Source organism: Ruditapes philippinarum, unplaced genomic scaffold, assembly GCF_026571515.1.
Source record: "Ruditapes philippinarum isolate M1 unplaced genomic scaffold, ASM2657151v2 ctg188_1_1_1_1, whole genome shotgun sequence".
In the NCBI taxonomy this organism is placed as follows: Eukaryota; Metazoa; Mollusca; class Bivalvia; order Venerida; family Veneridae; genus Ruditapes; species Ruditapes philippinarum.
In genome coordinates, this window is record NW_026853980.1 from 232,246 (window position 1) to 253,681 (window position 21,436).

At 29.9% G+C, this 21,436-nt stretch overlaps 1 protein-coding gene across 2 annotated transcripts in view; it reads left to right on the forward strand.

Moving 5' to 3' along the window:
* LOC132738608 (uncharacterized) overlaps positions 1-21,436 on the forward strand; it is a 73,445-nt gene that overhangs the window by 27,848 nt on the left and 24,161 nt on the right. For both annotated transcript variants that reach the window (XM_060726152.1, XM_060726153.1), the window contains exons 17-39: positions 1,536-1,580; positions 1,681-1,779; positions 2,025-2,050; positions 2,415-2,527; positions 3,130-3,309; positions 6,326-6,363; positions 7,360-7,385; positions 7,707-7,813; positions 10,798-10,938; positions 12,921-13,049; positions 13,325-13,380; positions 13,659-13,769; positions 15,925-16,038; positions 16,273-16,301; positions 16,472-16,566; positions 16,904-17,065; positions 18,946-18,989; positions 19,235-19,260; positions 19,544-19,662; positions 19,939-20,106; positions 20,363-20,424; positions 20,752-20,868; positions 21,076-21,113. In XM_060726152.1, the coding sequence (XP_060582135.1) occupies positions 1,536-1,580; positions 1,681-1,779; positions 2,025-2,050; positions 2,415-2,527; positions 3,130-3,309; positions 6,326-6,363; positions 7,360-7,385; positions 7,707-7,813; positions 10,798-10,938; positions 12,921-13,049; positions 13,325-13,380; positions 13,659-13,769; positions 15,925-16,038; positions 16,273-16,301; positions 16,472-16,566; positions 16,904-17,065; positions 18,946-18,989; positions 19,235-19,260; positions 19,544-19,662; positions 19,939-20,106; positions 20,363-20,424; positions 20,752-20,868; positions 21,076-21,113 (2,045 nt within the window). The remainder of the gene's footprint in view (positions 1-1,535; positions 1,581-1,680; positions 1,780-2,024; positions 2,051-2,414; positions 2,528-3,129; positions 3,310-6,325; positions 6,364-7,359; positions 7,386-7,706; positions 7,814-10,797; positions 10,939-12,920; positions 13,050-13,324; positions 13,381-13,658; positions 13,770-15,924; positions 16,039-16,272; positions 16,302-16,471; positions 16,567-16,903; positions 17,066-18,945; positions 18,990-19,234; positions 19,261-19,543; positions 19,663-19,938; positions 20,107-20,362; positions 20,425-20,751; positions 20,869-21,075; positions 21,114-21,436) is intronic.

The following is a 21,436-nucleotide window of genomic DNA, read 5'->3' on the forward strand; positions in this document are numbered from 1 at the left end:
CATCTTCTAGTGAGTGTCTACCAAGTTTGTTCAAATAAAAGCCCTAGGGTCAAAATTGGCCCCGCCCCCGGGGGTCATTGATTTTCCCTATGTGCATATAGTAAAAACCTTAAAAAATCTTCTTTTAAAGAACTCAAAGAGCTAGAGCTAAGATATTTAGCATGAAACATGTTTTTATGGGTGTCTACCAAGTTTGTTCAAATAAAAGCCCTGGGGTCAAAATTGGCCCCGCCCCGGGGGTCATTGATTTTCCCTATGTGCATATAGTAAAAACTTAAAAAATCTTCTTTAAAAGAACTCAAAGAGCTAGAGCTAAGATATTTAGCATGAAACATGTTCTCATGGGTGTCTACCAAGTTTGTTCAAATAAAAGCCCTGGGGTCAAAATTGGCCCCGCCCCGGGGGTCATTCATTAGCTTGACTTTTTTTTTTTTAGATATATACATATAATATATATACATATATATTTAATATATATATATATATATATATATATATATATATATATATATATATATATATATATATATATATAAATATATATATATATAAATGTATATATATATATAGATATATATATATATATATATATATATATATATATATATATATATATATATATATATATATATGTTTATATATATATATATATATATATGATATACCCCAGGGCTTTTATTTGAACAAACTTGGTTGTATATGTATATATATATATATATATATATATATATATATATATATATATATATATATATGTATATGTATATATATATGTATGTATATGTATAATATATATATACATATACATATATATATATATATATATATATATATATATATATATATATATAATATATATATATATATATATATATATATATATATATATATATATATATATATATATATATATATATATATATATACATATACAACCAAGTTTTTAAATATATATATATATATATATATATATATATATATATATAAAATATATATAGCTATATATACCCGGGGCGGGGCCAGTTTATATATATATATATATATATATAATACTATGGTTGTATATGTATATATATATATATATATATATATATATATATGTATATATATAATATACATATATATACATATATATATATATATATATATATATATATATATATATATATATATATATATATATATATATATATATATATATATATATATATATATATATATGCATACATATACAACCAAGTTTGTTCAAATAAAAGCCCTGGGGTTTAAACTGGCCCCGCTCCAGGGGCCTATATACAGGTGAGCGACTTTGGGCCATCATGGCCCTCTTGTTTATAATTTTGTTATGAAAAATTGCACAGTATCTCTTTCACCTGCATTACTGATTTACATATGAATCCGTTATATAGCAATAAAGAAAGTAACTGTTTTAAAATAATGGATTTAATCACGTTTACGTAGAAATACTTGTTCATCAAAATGTAATTATGCAGGCAATGTTTATTTATTTATTATTTTATATATTTTTCTTACAGACGCATGTCCGTCACAGAGAAATGGAGCCATGACTTGCCCAGCAAGTAGGTTTTATTAATTTTCTGATTTTTGATTTTGTTGAACATTTAACAAAATAATATGTTAATATATGTTATATCTAACAAACTGCTTATAAAATTTCAGGTGGTTGTGAAACAGATCCTTGTAATGGGCGGGGTGTTTGTTCTGTTGGCGGTCACTGCACGTGTTCATATGGCTACTCCGGAACAGATTGCCTGACACGTAAGTTTTTGTACCTAGCCTGAATCTATGTATAGCTACGACTAGCGATTAAGAAATTATATATAGTGCTAAATTTTATATATTTTTTGCTAAATTTTGTAGAGAAATATAGGCAAATAAAGGTAAAATGCTATCTAAATTGAGGATATAGCTTAACATAAGCCAAAATCATTAGTAGTATTGACGTCTATTATCAGAAGTTCGTTTCACAAAATAATGATTATGTATATTTTCCTATTTTCCAGCAAAATGTAATATATCGGGAACTGTTGTAAGTAAATATTGCGTCTTATATTGTGTTTTTTATCTTTAAAGATAGAAATTAACTACAGACATTTATAAATCATGACGCAAGGCTTTGTTCATCCTAGGAAACTCACTTTTAAACTACTTTTTTTAATTCATTACTTCATCTCTGCGTTTGTAAATGATGTTGGTATGCATTTTAAAACTATTTAGAACATGGCCATTTGTTAACTTTCAGCATTATATTTGTTCTACGAATCTTAATTCTATTAAATCTATGAAGTAAATGTATGAAGGGAGCAATTTCGATTCTTCCGAAAATAATGAAACATTATTATAATATTAACTTTAAAAAGAACAGTGATAATTCGTTTGTCTGTCACTTACAGGGCAGCGGGATAATTTCTCCTTCTCCAAAAGATGGAAGCACTTTGATATGTAATAAACATGAGGACATGAGGTTATCGTGCAGTCTGCGTTTGTATGTTGCTGCTAAATCAGGGTAATGAAATTGAGTAACTTCGGTGAATTTTAGTGTAAAATAATCTACATGATATTAATACCTTTATCAACGTGTCTTTTTCAAAGTAAATATTTCTTAAATTCCAAAGCCAATTTGTTAACACTTGTCGATTATCGTATTCTTTACCGCTATGTGGACCAAGTTATATATGTTTTAATAACAAAGTTCATGTGAATGTGTTTCTTCATGTTCTTTATAAACTTTGCATTATTTTGTGTTGATAATATTCTTATTAAAATATCAAAATTAATAAATGTTCAAAATAATCAATGTAAACTATTCAATATCAAATGCAATAACTTTTTTACTTTGACCTGACATAAAATATAAGCGCCATTTTAACTATAACCTATTTATAATGCAGATAAGCTTAATTAAATGATGTAAATTCTCATAGTTCTGCAATTTACCATATTTTTAAAATAGCTTTACTCCTCTTTTGAAAAAAAGACAAATAAATACATAATAAAATGCAGTTGTATATTTAAGTGCTTGTTATCTGATTATCAATTTTGTATAGCAAAAATGTATTTCTTATCTTATTATTATTCCAACTTTTAATTCAATTTTTAATTCCGTAGCTTACCTCCTGTTATGAGCACCGAAACAACAGATGAACTAAGAAGTATCATAACAACACACCCTGTCAAAAAGTCAACAGATCTTCCTGGTGTTTCCCCTATCTTCTCGGTAGACATAACTATAAATGGACAAATGAACAGTTCTAAACCACAGTATTTATGTGTAACGGCAACATATACGTAAGTTTCACACAATACAAATATTTAATGAACTAATTTTCCCTATAAGATATCATCACCGAAATAATAGTGAAAAAATTTTAATTAATAAATATCATTAGATGATATTTCTGAAATGAAACAAGCTTGTGGGACAAAGTAAATAGTTAATTTAAATAGCATACACAGAAACTATAAACATGTTTAAGCAATAATATAGTTATCCCAAACTGATTTTATCGCTCAATAAAGTTTAGAGTTCGAATGCGAGAAATAATATGACGAGGGCGTAGCCCGAGCAATATACTGATTCTAACAATGAGTGCTGAGGTGAGTTTCCCACTGGGATTTTTCATTCTCCCACTGGGGTTTTGCTGTCCCATGGGGTTATTCATGGGGTTTTTACCCTATAAAATATAGGGAGATTTAGAAAAATGTAAAGAATTAACTTTTTTGCAAGAAAGTTGTTATTGTAATCTTAAAATACTTTATTGTTTAAATAAAAAACATAAAAATTAATGTTTAAAAATCCTCCAATTTTCGTTCCGGAGAAAATCCACCTGTGGATGAAATCTCCAATTCTGATTATGGGGGTAAAGTCCCAAATTGAGAGAATATCCCATTTCTGATATTGGGAGATTATTCCCATTCCTTACAAATGGGGGAATATTCTATCTATGAGATTTGACTCTAAAAACAAATATTGGAATAAATAATTACTTTAAGTTATCAAAGTTCAAGAGTTGTACAAAATTGCGTTTGTTCACAAAAATATTACTTTTACCGATTTTTGAGTGGGTATATGAAGTGCCAAATGTAAACGGAATAAATATAGGATTTTGAAAATTAAATTTCATTTTTTTTGTTAAAATTGTCATATAAGAAATAGATGGGATTATATCATTTTTCAGTTTAATTGAAAACATGAATATAGATTTTAATCAAATAACAACTTACATTGTATTAATTATTGATCAATTGGTGTTTGGTGCCTTTTTTATATTGTTATGGGCTACTATTCTATAATATCCTAATATGCATATACATATAGGACGAGTATGCAAAATATTTGATTATGTGTCTATCGCCTGTGGATCCTTAGGTATATGTTTTGGATCAATGTTTAAAGGTTAGAATCTTATATTATTTCAATTTGCTGTATTCATTATGAAAAAAATAATCTCAAGTCGAAAAAAAGGCTACAATTTACAAATTCTTAGTTTCTAGGGGCGGAGATATTTGTTTTCAAGAATTATTTCTTTGAACAAAATTGTCCCTTTTTATTAATTATTGCTACATTTTTGGAGACTGTTTATTTCTAAGAACGATCAATTATTACTACAAGTTATTGGAAATCTGTATTTGAAAGGTGCCTGCCTTGTGGAAAATCTGTAACCCGTTAAAAATATTTGTGTGCTATCTTTCAGCATAATAGTGTTACTTTGAATACTTTTATATGATGTAAAAAGTCAGTTTCTGATAGTCGTCAAAATATTTTTTTTCACTTACATATACATATTCATGCATTTTCATTAAAATATTTAAAGAAAAAGTTAGCTTCAGATTTCCTGATGTAAGAAATTCAATATATAGACAAGTGTACATGGAAAAGAATGACACTATTTGCACATTAAAAGTGTGAATTACAAAATGACTAAAGGTAATTTATCTAAATTGGAAAAAAAAGAATGAAAAACGTACAAATCTATTTTGTAATTATTATAGTTTACTATTATATGTATGCATACAAGCATAATTTATTTTCTGCTTAAATGTAATGCGTGTGTTCCTGTTTCTTATATAAAATGCTTAGCTTGAGGAATGGTTATGAATGACCAATCACGGCTTAATATGAGTTCATTTAAAATTCAATATATATATACTGAAAGAAAAAAGTTTAGCAAGTTTTTCACACCTATTATTTTTTCTTTTTGAGCTTTCGAATGAAGACGTTTTTATATGTAAATGATGTACTTATCAATGCTCTTTACACATCTATTGTGTTTGTTCGAAAACTGTGTATTTTATCAGCGAAGCGTTAGAAACTCGAAAATCACGTGCAACGTAAGCACGGCAATTTCGGTAGCGTGTAGAGTCGAGTAATGTACCTCATTGTTTTGAGCTGTTACCACAAATAAAATAACCAGTTTAAAACTCGAAGAAATTCCAATGGGGAGTCGCCAAGGAATGACGTTAGAAGAACGTCAAAGAGCTGTAGGTATGCTCCACGCTGGTAGGACGGCAAGAGCTGTCGCTCGGCATTTCAATCGCCATGAGTGTACAATTAGTCGCCTTAGAAACGGTCTGAGGCAAACAGGACGAGTCAACGACAGACCCAGATCAGGCAGACCACGGAAAACAACGCCACGCGAAGACCGTCACATCACGACGCTTTCTCGACGTAAGCGGTTTATGTCCAGTGGGAAGATAGCCCCAGATATCATTAATACTACTGGGACAAGGGTGTGCCTCAGAACTGTGAGAAATAGGCTTTGCGCGGCAAGGCTAAAGGCGATACTGAACTCCTTGTGAATTTTGACGCCTTACCCCTAACGTCTTTCAGGCTGTACAGTGAGCTAAGGCAACAGGTTTTTGACAATTTATTGTTACAAACTAATTGAAAACTAAATGCTTTATTGAATTATGTACTTGGTTTAAGTCACATTGGTATAGTTTCAATAAACCAGTGAAATATTTCCGAACTTGCTAAACTTTTTTCTCTCAGTATATATCGTTTAAATTGTATGTATCACCCAAACTTGAAAAAGCATCACTCTTTTCTGAATGAACGTCTTTATACACATTTTTTTCTAAATTGCGTCTTCTGTACATTAAAGAATAAGCATTAGAAAAAGTGGTTGATATGTCTAATCAATAAAAGGGGTTTAAGTTTATAAATGGTCTCAGTGTCATGGGTCGTGATGTCTCTTGGTTCGAGGTGTCTTTGGGTCAACATGTCATAGAGTCCCCTTAATATCATACTTGTATGTCTTTTGTGAGAGAAAAAAAAAATGTTTCCTTTAATGTATCTTTTCAGAACGTCAAAGTCAACATCATGCTACGGAATAACTAGTCGTAAGTTAAAAATCTGCATACTTTGCATACGAAAAACAGAATATTTACAGAATATTTACTAGTTTATGTGCAATGCTCTTGTAGTAATCACATTTTTTGTTGTATTTTATAACTCTCTTATGGTCTTATCTTAACAGTCACATAGAACTGTGACATATTCCATACATATTACACAACATCACCCGATGCCTAAATAATAACTCGACAGAGTCTGCATTACAATCCAGAACAAAAAGGGTAAATATAGAGGAAAGTTAGGATAGTAGAGTTGCATTTTATGGTTTTATCAAAAGAGGTTAAACTTTGAATTTTACATAAATGTTTTCAAAGTTAAAAACTTACCCTTTGACATATATTTCTACCGGTGCTCAATGCTGAGAACCACATTAAGTTTAAATTATATTTTGATAATTTTCTCTGTAAAATTATAAAACATAATATTTTTCACAAATTAATCATTTATCCACCCAAAAAGAAAATAAAATAAAAACATGAACTATTTTTAAGCGATTTTTTGTATAAACAATAATTATTTAATAAGGATTAAGTTGCAAGCAAAATGTTTTGGTTAAATTCAGTCAGTTATTTATATAAAAGCTTTTCAAAAATTTTTTTTTCGTTTTTATGAAAAGGTAAGTTCAACTTTTTGAGCCATTTCTCTTCTTTATCAATTTAAACTTGTGAACAGATTCAATTTAAAAACGAGTTTCTACATTTTGCAACATTTTCAATTTTGTAGTTATGGGTCTTTCTGAGGGTGTACATTTTTTCAATTTTTTTTATATTCAGTGGGTCATATTATGTATTTAGATGTAAATGCATGTATGTTTCTTATGTAAGGTGGTGTGGTTTAAATATGTATTATATTTAAGCTTTTTAATATCTCTGTAATATTATTTGTATATTATAAGTTTGTCAGTCTGGATTTAAATGTGATGACATATCTTATTATAAATATTTATAATAGAAGTAAATTTCACTTATCAATTATTTTAGATGAGGCCGACACTACCCAAATTAATGTAAGTGATATTTGTATAGTTTACCCGAATATAGATAGATATTGGAGCATATAGAATTCTTAATTTTGAGTAACATTTGTGTGTGCTTTCACAACATGACAATGTTTCGTTCTTTATATTCTCTATGTTCTTTATTTTCTTAATACAATGACGACTAAATGTGATGATTGACTCAATAAAACATTGATTATTTCTTTTTGCGGAAAGACATTTTCGTAATACAATACATGTAATGAGATTTTGATTGAGCATGATAAAATAACATTTAATTTTTGCGCAGTCATTAATTCTGTCTGTCATATAATATATGATGTTTTGTAGGCAACAGTTAAATTCGAACAGCCAACATTGAAAGATCGCAGTAGAATTGTATGCAGCGTCGGAGCGAGGTGCCAATTTCTATTGTACACAACTATCGTTTCGAACCGGTATGTGAGATATTTTCCATGATACTTATATTCTGTGCATAATGTAACCCACTTTGATTTATTTTAAATATTTTGTTAAAACCTGAATGAAACATTATGCCAAATTCAACATTTGTAAGAGACGAACGCTTGTGTTTTATATGAAGCTTTGTCATATTTATAGTACTAAGAAGTTATTGTTGGCAATATGCCTAAAAATACTCACATGCTCGCCACGTTTTTGTACAAGTACGTCCAAAGAAGACTCTTTGACTTTCGCCTACTTGCCTTGCTAAACAGTCATCAGCCATATTTTACTTTATTACTTTATGACCAGCATTGTATGCATTAATCATCAAAGTTGAAAAAGTCTTTGAGTTCATATTTTTAATGCATCCCAACAAGCAGAAGTATATTTGGCCAATATCGATTAGTCGATATCAAGTACATATATCAGTTCTTATAAAGGTGATATTGGGGCATCCAAAGATAAGAATAACCGCAAAATATTTTATTGAATTTTAAATTCTCTTTATTCAATACAAACCCAGAATACACCGCAATTTCACTCACCATGAAGCGATTTATCATGATTTCAGACCAATTTTCGGTGTTGTATTTAGTAAATACATATCGACTTATTTTTAATAGCTGGTTATAAAGTCAAAGCATTATATACACCCAGTGACTGCTTCAGATTTAACTGTAATGACGGTGGTTTCTCAGAAAAACTGATAACAGTTCATAGTTAATTTATACTATTCGTCCATAATTAATAAATGATATTGGTCCGTTATTGAATTTTGATTTGTCAAATATTTCACTACCATATCCGTCCTTTTTCTTTTATATCGGTTTCATATTTAAAACTTCACAAAACACACAGTAAGTGGATTATAAATCTGATAATAGAATCAATATCGGACCAATGTCGGCTTGATATATGATGAGTGTTGTATAATAGTAAATTCATTTAATTTGAGTCATTTTGGCTGTTTACATACGTCGGTCGTTAACACTCCAGCTACCATTCAGCAGTCATATACTATCTACGTTTGTGAAATAAATTTTACGTTATACCTGTGATAGCTTGGTAAGATAAAAATATGTCCTGTCTCGCATAAAGGTGTGCTCAAAAATTGAGTCATGTTACTTTTTATAATTACATTTTGGTTTATGGCAGATAATATCCAAGAAAAGCGCACTTCAAATTTTATTATCTTGATACAATAATAATAGAAATCAGAACGGCTTGTCGCAAACTGTACCTTTAGTCTTTTGAGTACACTACGAAGTGTTATAGAAGTAATTTTTCGCACAAACAAAATTCAGGGTATGTAGAAATAGATAAAAAAACAATGCATGTAATATGTGAAAGAAATGAATTCAATTGTATAAGGATAATCCGAAAAATATGATTTAATATATCAATATCTCAACAAATTAAGACCCAATATTTTGATTATTCTCGATCAAATGTTGCAAAGAGAGACTAATTGCTAATGTCTTGTTGAAAAGACTTATTTATCATTTCATTCGATTTCGACAAGTGTAAGTTTGTCTAGATTAAATCGTATTCAAACAACTTAAAAATAGTTTCTATAAAATACATCAGTTTGGGTATGGAAGGTTTTTTCAAGCAGAGGTCTACCATGAACGATAAAATATTAAGATTTTGTTGGATGAAATATGATATAACCCGAAACCGAGCAACTGGTATGACTTTAAAAATCAGTAGGTCATTTAAACATATACGTTGATTCATGAAAGGTGAATTTAATAAACCAATGAATGATTGAGAGATAGCACTAACAGTTAAGGATAAAATCAAAATGAATCCTTGAAAACTAACAATTTGTGCAATGACACCGAATGACACATATTTTCTTTGTTATGACATACCCTTGAAAAGGTTGGCTCATTTAAATGCTTGAAAACATTTTCCTAAAATATAGTCAAATGCATCATACACAAATAAAACCTCCAAAACCATCCTGATCTTATCGAATCGGAGATATCTAATGGGAATACAATGAGTATACATGGAAACATTATCATGATGAAATATATGTTAAACATTTTAGCATATAAAACAACTAATTGATATAAAGAATGAAGAAGTAGAGAAAATGATACTTTAGTTTTAGCTGAACTATGCGAAGTATATAGAATGCTGACCAACTCACCCCGGCGTCTGCGTCCTGATTTCTAAAAACGTTTGATGGAGTAAATATTTTTCGCTGTATCTTCTTTGTGTCGTCAGTTATCTTCATCAAAGTCAAATATATATTCCTAATTATCAACATTGTCATATAAGACAACACCAACGTTTCCAGAATTATCTCACCATGAACTTAATTTTCGGAAGCGCACCTGAGGTCTTCCTCCACCAATAAAGCTGGAACGTCGCGATATGACCTATACTTTGTCGATGTGACGTAAAACCCAAAACAAACAAACAAACTGAGCAATCAGTGCTTTGTCTAATTGTGATTCGAAAGCCATCAGTCACTTTGCCTTAAAATGTTTTTATTGCATGCAAAGTTTATGAAAATAATAATGAAAATGCTGTCCTGTCAATACATCTGAATATACATTACTATATTGTAAGGCATTCTTATATATTGAGCGGGATCATTTGTGTCTTTCAGAAACATTTCTAATTTCTTATAAAAAATACTATTATTTTAACTTCTTTATTTTAAAGGTTTACTTCAATTTCAAATCTGCGTTTCATGTCGTCTCAAGGATCATAATAATATGACTTGGTATATAACTCCAGCATCAACATTTTCACAAATTTATGCACATAAAGTTAGCATGCTCCTTAATATACCCATGTACAACGAAAGTATAAACTTGTACTTATGCTCAATGTTAATGTTTAAGAAACGGAGACACTTAGCATTTTATTTCACTTTCAGCTTGCAAGAAGTGTGACATTTAGCAAAAGAAATTTCTAAAACGGTTATGCAAAATGTCTGAATATATTATACTTTTTCAAGGTCTTCTTGTAAGATAACAACTTCGTCAAGTGTTGGTGGATCTGCCAGTGGGACTGTACCTAGTGACCGTTGTGATATGGATGATAAAGATAATGATGCAGACGATACAGATCAAAATGGAAAAGCAACTTCCCCATGCTGGTAATCTTAAGCTCCTTTAAACTGTTTATACTCATACATTAGTAGGAAAAGTACATTAGTGAAATACATGGTTAATATGAAAATTACAATTAAACCTCGTCCATATTTTCCAATTTCTTAAAATTTCTTATTGTCATGAAAACAAATAAAAGGAAAGACAATGTCATTTTGTTTTGCTTTTTTTTATTGAGCATCACACTTTATTTTTTAATTTTTGTCTAATTGATAGTTTTCAGAAGATTAAAGTTTAGTGACATTTGACACAAAAAGCTAACGCTTCTAATTCACTTTGTACGGAAAACCAAAAACATTATCTAAATGTGCACCGATGCATTTGCTTTACAAAATGTTTCTTAGAGTTATAAAGGGAAGAGTAGCAGTCATAGATCATGACAAAATGCAAATGAGATAGTGGAGACAGTACAACGTTATAATTAAATTTGGAATAATTTTAAAGCATAATAAGTTTGAAAGGCTACGTGGATCAACGTCATATTCAAGCTTCTTCATCGCCTTGATAATAATTTTCGTACGTAACAGTCTTCGTGTAAGAAAATTATAACTCTCATAATAATAATTTTAATTTAAGTTTTTTACAATATGTAAACATGCCACAATCACGAGGACAAAGGGTATATTTGTTCGTTTTGTGTAAGATGAAATTTTATTTCATCGAGTAAGCTTTAAAAACAGTATTATTACGAATGGCGTAGTCATGATTTTAAAATCCATGAAATAAAATGATATCTTACACAACAAACTAGCAAATTTTCTTTTTATTTTATGCTTAAAGTTTAAATAGAATGTTTCCAGTATTAGCTTTAATAATAAAATATGTTTCCCCACTGGATGCCTCAATTTTAGTCCAATTTAAATCAAATTTCTCTTAAATACAAGAAATATTGAGCTGAAAAATAAGTTCGACAAGCAACGTTAAATGGTGATGAAATTATTTATTTTATCCAAAAGCCAGGAAAGGTCGTTTTTTGTAATGAAGACAAAGAATTGTAGTAAATGGAAAAGTCACATCATCCAACCTATTATCGTTACTTATGTCACATTTATATTAGACCAGGCTTTGTGTTATATTAGCGGCCGCCATTTTTAAAAGTTGTGTATTTCACAGGAAGAAAATAATTGTGTTTGATTCAGAGGAATATGATTTGGATATGTTAAGCATTCATCTTTTTATAAGAAAGAAAACTTATTTGAGGATTGTTACAGACAATCAATAATTGTTGGCAGCTGGGTAAACATTCAAAACGCGGCTAAGATTTGGAAAATATGGAATTGTTGAAAAGCTTACTAACGAACGCTGTTTAGTTTACTTATTCTTTGAGCTGATGACAGTTATTTCTCGTTGGATACATAAATATGTTCATAATTTTGTCATCCAGAGCAGTTTTGCGTGTGGAAGGAAGTGCATTTTTTAGACTGTAAAAATGAAACAAAAAATGTAGAGACAATATTAAGTGATCGGTAACTTGAATGAATTCAAGTAACTTTGTTTTCTTTTTATTACTTTTGAGATTTTAGTCATTTATCAAGATCAGCTTAAATTTTCTCTAAACAGCCCTGACAATGTCAGAATTGTCAATAAAACTAAAATTGAGGTACTACATGGGGAAAATCGTTTAAAGTGGTCTAGTCATTGAAATTAAAAATTATATTTTGATAATTTTCACTGTGAAATTATCAAATATAATTTTCACGGATAAATCAGTAATCCACTCAAAAGCATAAAAAAAAGGTATAATCGGAATAATAGTAACTATCCGTTATGTTGCTACAGTATCATTGACCTATGCTCCCTGGTGGCATCTTTTTTACCAGTTTCAGATTTGTCTCTCGAGAATTAACGTTTTTGAATCACTCGATACTCATTTGAGAAAATTTAGTGAAAACTTTAATAAGCAATGAAATAATGAGACGCGTGTAAAAAGAAATTTAATCGGAGATAAAACCATATTTATTGATCATAGCGAAGATGTCATTTCATCAACTGACGAAGTAACAGTATATAACGCACATCCACGTGGACAGTCATGTGTTACAGAGGCTTCTGTTGTCTATTATAGTCCAGGGGAGAAACAGATTTGTTTTCAATCCAGGTATGTATCATTAGATTTTTTTTGTAACTGCGAATAATAAAACTAAAAAGCGAACAGGCACTAAGCATAAACATATATTTTAGTGCACATTGTCCACTTGAACACAAACTTGATATTAAGTTTAAAATATATGCTTTATTGATTTAAATTATTGTCAGATATGTATAAATGCAAATGCTTCCTTTTGAATCGATTATAATTCATGATGATCATGTGTTTCAATTATATTTTTCTTCCAATTCACAATCAGCATGATGTTACAATATTATTTCCAGTTATTCTATGTTCCAACAACTATGTTACACAGTTGATGTATACGCTGACACAAAAGGTAAATTATGCTGGTTAACAAATTAATAAATTGTTTTAAATTGAAAAATTGAAGAGTAAAATTGTATTCATAATATTTTCTTCTGTTGGATAAAAAATAAATCTTTTCTACCGTATTTACATATACTTCATCGACAATGTACGTACTTTGATGTAGCAAAATTGTGTTTAAGTTGTGCCAGAAAGAAAGTGACGACAAGATTAATAGTTCAAATTTGAAATTAACGGTATTCTTCAATTTTATATTTCATATTGTTGTTATATTTTCTGCATTCAAAGACCCTTGCTTCGGTTCACCTTGTCAGAACAACGGGAAATGTTTGCACGCAGGTCACGACAATTTTACTTGTGTATGTCCAAAGAACTATATAGGTGATAAATGCGAGCAAGGCAAGTATGGCTAAATACATTTTTGATACATATGTTTGTATGCTCCCCAAAGAGTGAGCATAAAGTCGCCGCTTTGGCCCTCCGGCTTTATGTCCGTCCGTCCATTTCCACATTAAATTTTAAATTTGTAGGTAGATTTGCAGTGCACAAGAACCCTATCTCTGCCTACCTTAATTTTCGAGTTATTGCCTTTTTTCATTTTTACACTTGAGTTTGTACAAGTCATAATTCTGACACTGTATTAGATATGACATGAAATTTGAAGGTAGATATATCTCATTGGGTAGATGAGCAGTGAAAAACAAACGTTAATCTGCCTTATCGATTTTTTTTAGTTATTGCCCTTAGATCATTTTATGCCCAGCATATAGCGTTGCACTTGTCCGTCCGTCCGTCTGTCCGTCCGTCCGCACTCACAGGAGAGTAATTATGTGGCTAGAGGGACAATAGGTAACTGTTCTTTCTCTTTGATGTCATTCATTCCGTAATGCTTTTATGTGGCTATTTTCTTTTGTGTGGCTAAAAAGAACAATAGAGAACAATAGAGTAGCCACATAATTAATGTCCTGTGAGAACTTCCGTCCGTCTGTCCGTCCGTACGTCCCGAAATCTTGTGAACGCAACTCCTCTTTAACCGGACGGCATATTTTGCTTAAACTTACAGGGATTAACAACCTTAATGTGTAGATGGTAGTAACGGAAGGAATTTTCGCTGCAACCAAATTTAACAGAATTATGGCCCTTTAATGATTTTTTCACTATAAACTATCATGTAGAAATTTTGTGAACGCAACTCCTCTTAAACCGAATGGCAGATTTTGCTTAAACTTCCAGGGATGAACAACCTTAATGTGTAGATGGTAGTAAAGGAAGGAATTTTTGCTGCAACCAATTTAACAGAATAATGGCCCTTTGTTGATTTTTTCACTATATAGTATGTAGAAATTTTGTGAACGCAACTCCTCTTAAACCGGATGGCAGATTTTGCTTAAACTTCCAAGGATGAACAACCTTAATGTGTAGATGGTAGTAAAGGAATGAATTTTTGATGCAACCAAATTTAACAGAAGTATGGCCCTTTAATGTTTTTTTCCCTATATACTATGTAGGAATTTTGTGAACGCAACTCCTCTTAAACCGGATGGAAGATTTTGCTTAAACTTCCAGGGATGAACAACCTTAATGTGTAGATGGTAGTAAAGGACGAAATTTTTGCTGCGACCAAATTTAACAGAATTATGGCCCTTTGTTGTTTTTTTTCACTATATAGTATGTAGAACTTTTGTGAACGCAACACCTCTTAAACTGGATGGCAGATTTTGCTTAAACTTCCAGGGATGAACAACCTTAATGTGCAGATGGAAGTAAAGAAAGGATTTTTTGCTGCGACCAAAATTAACAGAATTATAGCCCTTTGTTGATTTTTTCACTATATACCATATATATATGTCCTTTGGACACAGTTCTAGTTTCACGTTGAACTTTGTCCGGGACTTAACTCTGAAACTATACCAATATGAAACCTTTTTTGTATATATGTATCATTGTGTAGATATGCAGTTCAAAGAAACATAACTCTGCCTTGCTTATTTTTGGAGTTATTGCCTTTTTTCAATTTTACACTATGAACTTTGTGACATTTCTCTGAAATTATAAAAGACATCAACTTGATCTTTCTAGGTAAATAGATCTCATTTTGTAGATATGCAGTGCAAAGAAAAATGACTCTGCCCTACTTAGTTATTGAATTGTTGCACTTTGAACTTTGTCCGGGTCATAACTCTAAAACTACAAGAGGTATACTATTCTGTGTCCAAAACCTTATCGGGAAGCATCACCTGGTTCACCCGGCCCTTGTTTTGTTTATGTTTAATAGATTTAGTTGATATCTTAATTCTTAAACACTCGTATATTTTATATGCCTACTTTTTTAGCTTCATGTAATAATAATTGTATCTATAAGTTTATTAAATTTTATCAAAGTTTATTGAAGTTCAAATGTTCGATTGTAATGTCGTTTGGATAATAATGTGAGTAACAATTGAATGTTTGCCACCACATATGTATATGGATATTTAAACATACACATCCTGAATATTATCATTCCTTGTACAATATACTTACCTGACCTTTTCTGTTCATCTATTCATGCCAGGACCCTGCCAAACAGGTGACAATACTTGCCTGAATGATGCTTATTGTCAAACAGATAATGGAGTCACAACATGTATATGTAAGACTGGTTTCTCCGGTCCAACCTGTAGCAATGGTAAGTTACTTTACAAAAAAAATCTTTATATTTTAGGATAATACAAAATAGTGTTAATTCGTTTATAGTCTTGTTTCTGACTGAAGACTATTACTTCAATAATCATGATTTTCGTAATATTAAAATGGATGTCTAACATGATTTCATGTTTGTTGACCCTTAACATTTAATATTTTTAGATAAAAAACTGTTAAATTTTTCCATCGGCACTTATGTTACGTTTTAATATTGCAGTTTCGGCAGGACTTTCCTCCACACATGCTGTAAGTTAAAATACTAGTACTTTCCTTTTTGAACTTAGTAACTGTGTTTTAAATTTTGATTCAAATGGCAAATTCTTGATTTTATAGATACTGTTGGCAAAGATAGTTAAATGTATTTTATCATGCTAATTTTTTCAAATTTCGTTGTGCAACTTATTAAATTATTACAGGCGTTCACAGACGTAGCCAAGCCAAAGATTATTTCCTGTGTTTTGAACCAAAAGTGCAGTTTTGCTTTGATTGTCAGCGAAAATTCAAATCATGCGTACGTTTCAAATTCAACATTATTTTCCTCCTATTTATTTTATACTCTCTGGTTGATTTTTCTAAAATTTTCATTTATTTAATGTTAAAATAGTCAGTGTTGTTATTTATTTTTTTACTTTGAGATCATTGAATCAGGCACATTACGTAAGTGTTGAAAATTAAATAACACTTAAGCTGTTGCTGTCTTTAATGCTTCCTTGGGATCACGCTTTTTCCATTTTTGTCATTAACTTAGAAAATACTGTTATTCTAGATTTTATGTTTGACAAATGGTGCTCCAACCTTCGTATTTATGACGAAATGTTCAGGTTATTTCAACACTTCTTGTTTTGTAGACCCATTGTATCTGCAGGGTATGTTGATCCATCGCTGCTGCTGGAAGAAATTGAGATTGTTGATAGATTACCAATTCACAATAGTTATCAAGCTAATATTAGAATGAAATCTACACAATTGGGTTTGAAGGTTTTGTGCATTCAGACAAAGGACATAAATGGGTAAGATATATGATTGTGTATTTGTATTTGGAAGACGTATAAAAGAGTCATATAGTGGTTCATCGTTTGACATTATTTCGGTTGAATGAAAAGGTGTCCCTTGCAATTTCTTGTCTGACAAAGCACAACTGTAACACTACCTTGTTCCCCCTTTTCAGTCTTCTGATCTGGAACATAATTTTTCAAAGGATAATTTTGAAACTATTTTGTCAAAGAACACATTCTATTCCTTGTTTTATTATAATAACCAAACTTTTTGCAATGTTCTTGTCCTTCACACTTCAATAAAACTTGATGAAAATGTCCATAACAAATTAGTTATACAATACATTATTCTTTAGTTTACTGAAACGAACTTACTTTTGCGAGTGGTATAAAAAGGTGAACTTGTCTGTCGTTAGTAGCCAACTCAATGGTTTTGAGATGATAACTTGAATATGTTCCCATGGAGTTAATAATTGTTGTAACACAGATAAGTTCAGATATAGTTACAAACAAATTCTTTTACAGGGTTTTGCCTTTTATCTTCAATATTACACACACAAAGTCTGGTTTCAGTTTACTATTTCTAACAAGTTTTGACCATTTTGTGTTTTTGTTTACAATAATTAAACATTGTCTCCAGAAAACAATTATTCAAACGCAAAACATTTAAGAATGCATGATTTTTTAATTAATATTATATGAAACAGATTTTGTTAAAGGTCCTGTATGTTTTGTGATTGATATTGTAACTGTGTGTATACCACACTTGCAAAAAATATAAATGTATATAATGATGCAAATAAAACAATTTTCAAACATCGAAGAATATGTAAAATGTGTACTGCAAATATTTGTGCACATTATATTTAATCCAAGAATCATATGTCTTCATTTCTTAGTGGAGAAATTGACTAGAATTTATAAAAATAAATTTCTAATTACCTCCTTTTATTTACATGAAATGTTAAATTCGGTAATATCTTTATAAATAAGGCTTATTGGAACTTACAATATTGACAAATCTTAATTTGAGCATTATATTTATGAAACCATGAACAAATTGTGTATTAGGATCTTTAAATGTTTTACAGGCCAATATTTTCATGTCTTCTTTTAAAAGTAGTAATCATTTTCAATCTTTATGTTTGCAAAAATGTTTCCGATGATAACACCGTAGAGGGACTATAAATACATTTATGGTACACATTTTGGTTGAATTTATATCTAAATATACCAACTTCCAACTTTTTTTACAAACGGGTACAATTTTTGAATTAGAAATAAAAACTAGACAGTAAAATGATAAAAGATAAAAGTATATATTGTCGGAAATACATTTGGCACTTCTTCAAGGTGGTCTTTATCTTGCTGTTTCCATATCTTTGTGATAAGACGATAATTTAATAATATTAATCTAGTTTAATGAAAAGGCTTATCAAAGAAATGGATATTATAGGTGGGCATTCAAAATACAATACAATTTAGTATTAAAGTGTAAGATGGGGGTATTAATGACTTTATTTAATACCTCTAGTTTTAGCAAACCAAACAATACTTCATAGATTTACAACAAAAGTGTATATATATGTTATATAAACTTCTTGATAAACAAATGAACATAGACAATCCAAAAGATAAGCACCAGTTTTAATTAATTTATCTATTAATTACAATTAATAAACGAATGCCATTAACATATACAAATGCATACACATAAACTGCATCCTATTGCTTATAACTCAGTGTATATCATGTCATAATTATCTACAAATGCATAAATATAAACTGCATTCTATTGCTTATAACTATGTGTTTATCATGTCATAATTATCTACAAATGCATAAATATAAACTGCATTCTATTGCTCATAACTAAGTGTTTATCATGTTGACAGAATTAACAAAGACGAGCTGTGTACTGATGTCGACGTTGTTTCTGGTGAGTAATCTATAAAATAATGGTATGGTAATTGAATTGGCTTCCTTGTAAACATTCAGAAACAAAATGTTTAAAGCATACTTTGAAATACCAGTGCACCTTTTAGAATTAAGTGCATGTTTATCTTTTTGAAGATCATAATGGAATACTTAAATATTTGTTTCTAGTTCAATGCAATATTGAATGATATAACTTACTTTATAGATTCATTTTTATTTAATATAATTATTTATCATTTCTTTTAGATACCGTCACTATATACACGTTTAAGGTATGTCTTTGATTTTTTTTACTAATTCAGATATTTTGAAAGACATTAAACATTACATGAGTTTTAACATTAATCATTTGCAAATAGTAGTTGATTTAATTGTAACTTTGGCCAGAAATATGTATCTTTCACTTATTCGTCACGTGCTTGTTTTTAAATCTGTTTTGGCAAGTACACGATATTGATAATCACAGTTACTTTTCTTGGTAATTATTTGTTGTGGTTTAAATGATAACTGACATTTATTATTCAAGTTAATATCTTAATATTTTATCTTTACTAGGATCGACCTCATTTTGTCGAGCCAAGTTTGCCCACGGATGCCGAGGTAGAATGTCTCGCGGGCGGACCATGTCACGTGCTCTATCGTGTGACTCCTGGCACTGGAAATGAAAACGAATGGTTAAAATATATAATAATTTTAGTTTGTTGCTGAACATAATTTAGGGTTTTAATTAATTAACGTTTTTGAAACGCATATTCTTGTACATGAAATATTCGTTGATAAAACGCAAACATAATGATGTAAAAGCACATACAATCAGAGAAAATCTTTTATTGAATTAGCAAATCCAGTATAAGGTTGATATGATCATTATATATGAGATATGTCATCATGTGCTAAATGTAATGTTGTATCATTATAACAGTTCAATAACAGTTAATATGAATTTTTAGTGTGACGTTAAAAGTAAACCCACCTGCTGGGTTTGTGAACTATTTTCTCTTCTCATCATGTGATACGTGTCCTACCAATGGTAACTGTACAGTCGATGTATCTATAGTTAACACTATTGCGGACAAAAACACTGCTCGAAAGTTCTGTTTGTCTGTCGGCCTAAAAGGGTAATATCCTTAATAATTATATTCATTGTTTTTCAAACCGTATATATTATCGAAAAATACAAATTCTTTCTAATTAATTGAATGTGATAAATATGACTCAGTAATCTATATTCAGATTTATCCTTCTTTATTATCAATATAAAATACAGTTAATAACTTTCCAAACGGCATTTTTGTATACGATGCAAGAGCATAATTTGAAGTATTCCTATCTTTTAATGTCTTCTTTTAATCATATGTGTATATTTATATCTAGAAAATCAGACGACGGTGAACAACGTTGTTTTAACATAAACGTAAAAGATCAAACGACTATTGGTAGGCGTTATACTGAAATTGCTTATTATAATTAAAAATCAAGGTTTTTGAGAGATATGTTGTTAATAATTTACGTTTATGGTAGGGTACGATCATTTTATAAGTACCAACAAGAGGTTTAAATTCTCATGTAAAATTAATAAATCAAATCTATAGCTCTTTTCAGTTGTTTTTTATTCTAAACTATGAACATGGTTTAAGCGTTATGTTTTGCACAACTTCATTTCAAAATGAAGATTGTTTAAAAAGTTAATTCAAACGAATTCTCATGGCATAATGATATTATCAATATACAATGTTTAAACATATACTATGTCTGTTTTATAGTTAAGAAAGGATGTCAGACGCTCGAATGCAAGAATGGAGGCTTTTGTGATGGACATGACATGAATAATCCCGTTTGCTACTGTTCAAAGGGATTTTCTGGGTCACAATGCAAAGAAGGTTACACTTTCATTCTATTCTTATTATCAAAGATAACTGCGAGTTGATCCGAGATTAAAAATACAGATACAGATAAAATTATGCTCTTACTCATAAAACATATCAACATTATTTTATACTGAAGTTTGTCTTATTTACAATTTGTCATGGAGAATTTTCCACCATTGTTACTGCATACGATTTATGATATTTTTATATCTTTTGTAGCGAAAGTAGATAGCCAAATGACGGGACCACAAACACTGGTAATGTAAAAATAGCTTTGAATTGAAACATAATAATCATGTTCCTCAAGTATCCAACACTGAATGTTTGTGAAATGGTCTAATATAGACGACATTTTTGAAATAGTTCTAAGCAAATGGTTTTCAAATCCAATAGATATTTGTACCACATTGTACCAACATGCAAGTAACAGAACAGTTCACAGTAAATTGCAATGAATAAATAAAAGATCAGTTTCTACTAAATGAAAAAAATAACGATGTGAGCCAAAGTGTGAATCTGTCATATTTGATTTTTGATAAAATTATTTTTTAGGCAGTTTACAATAAAACATCATTAAATC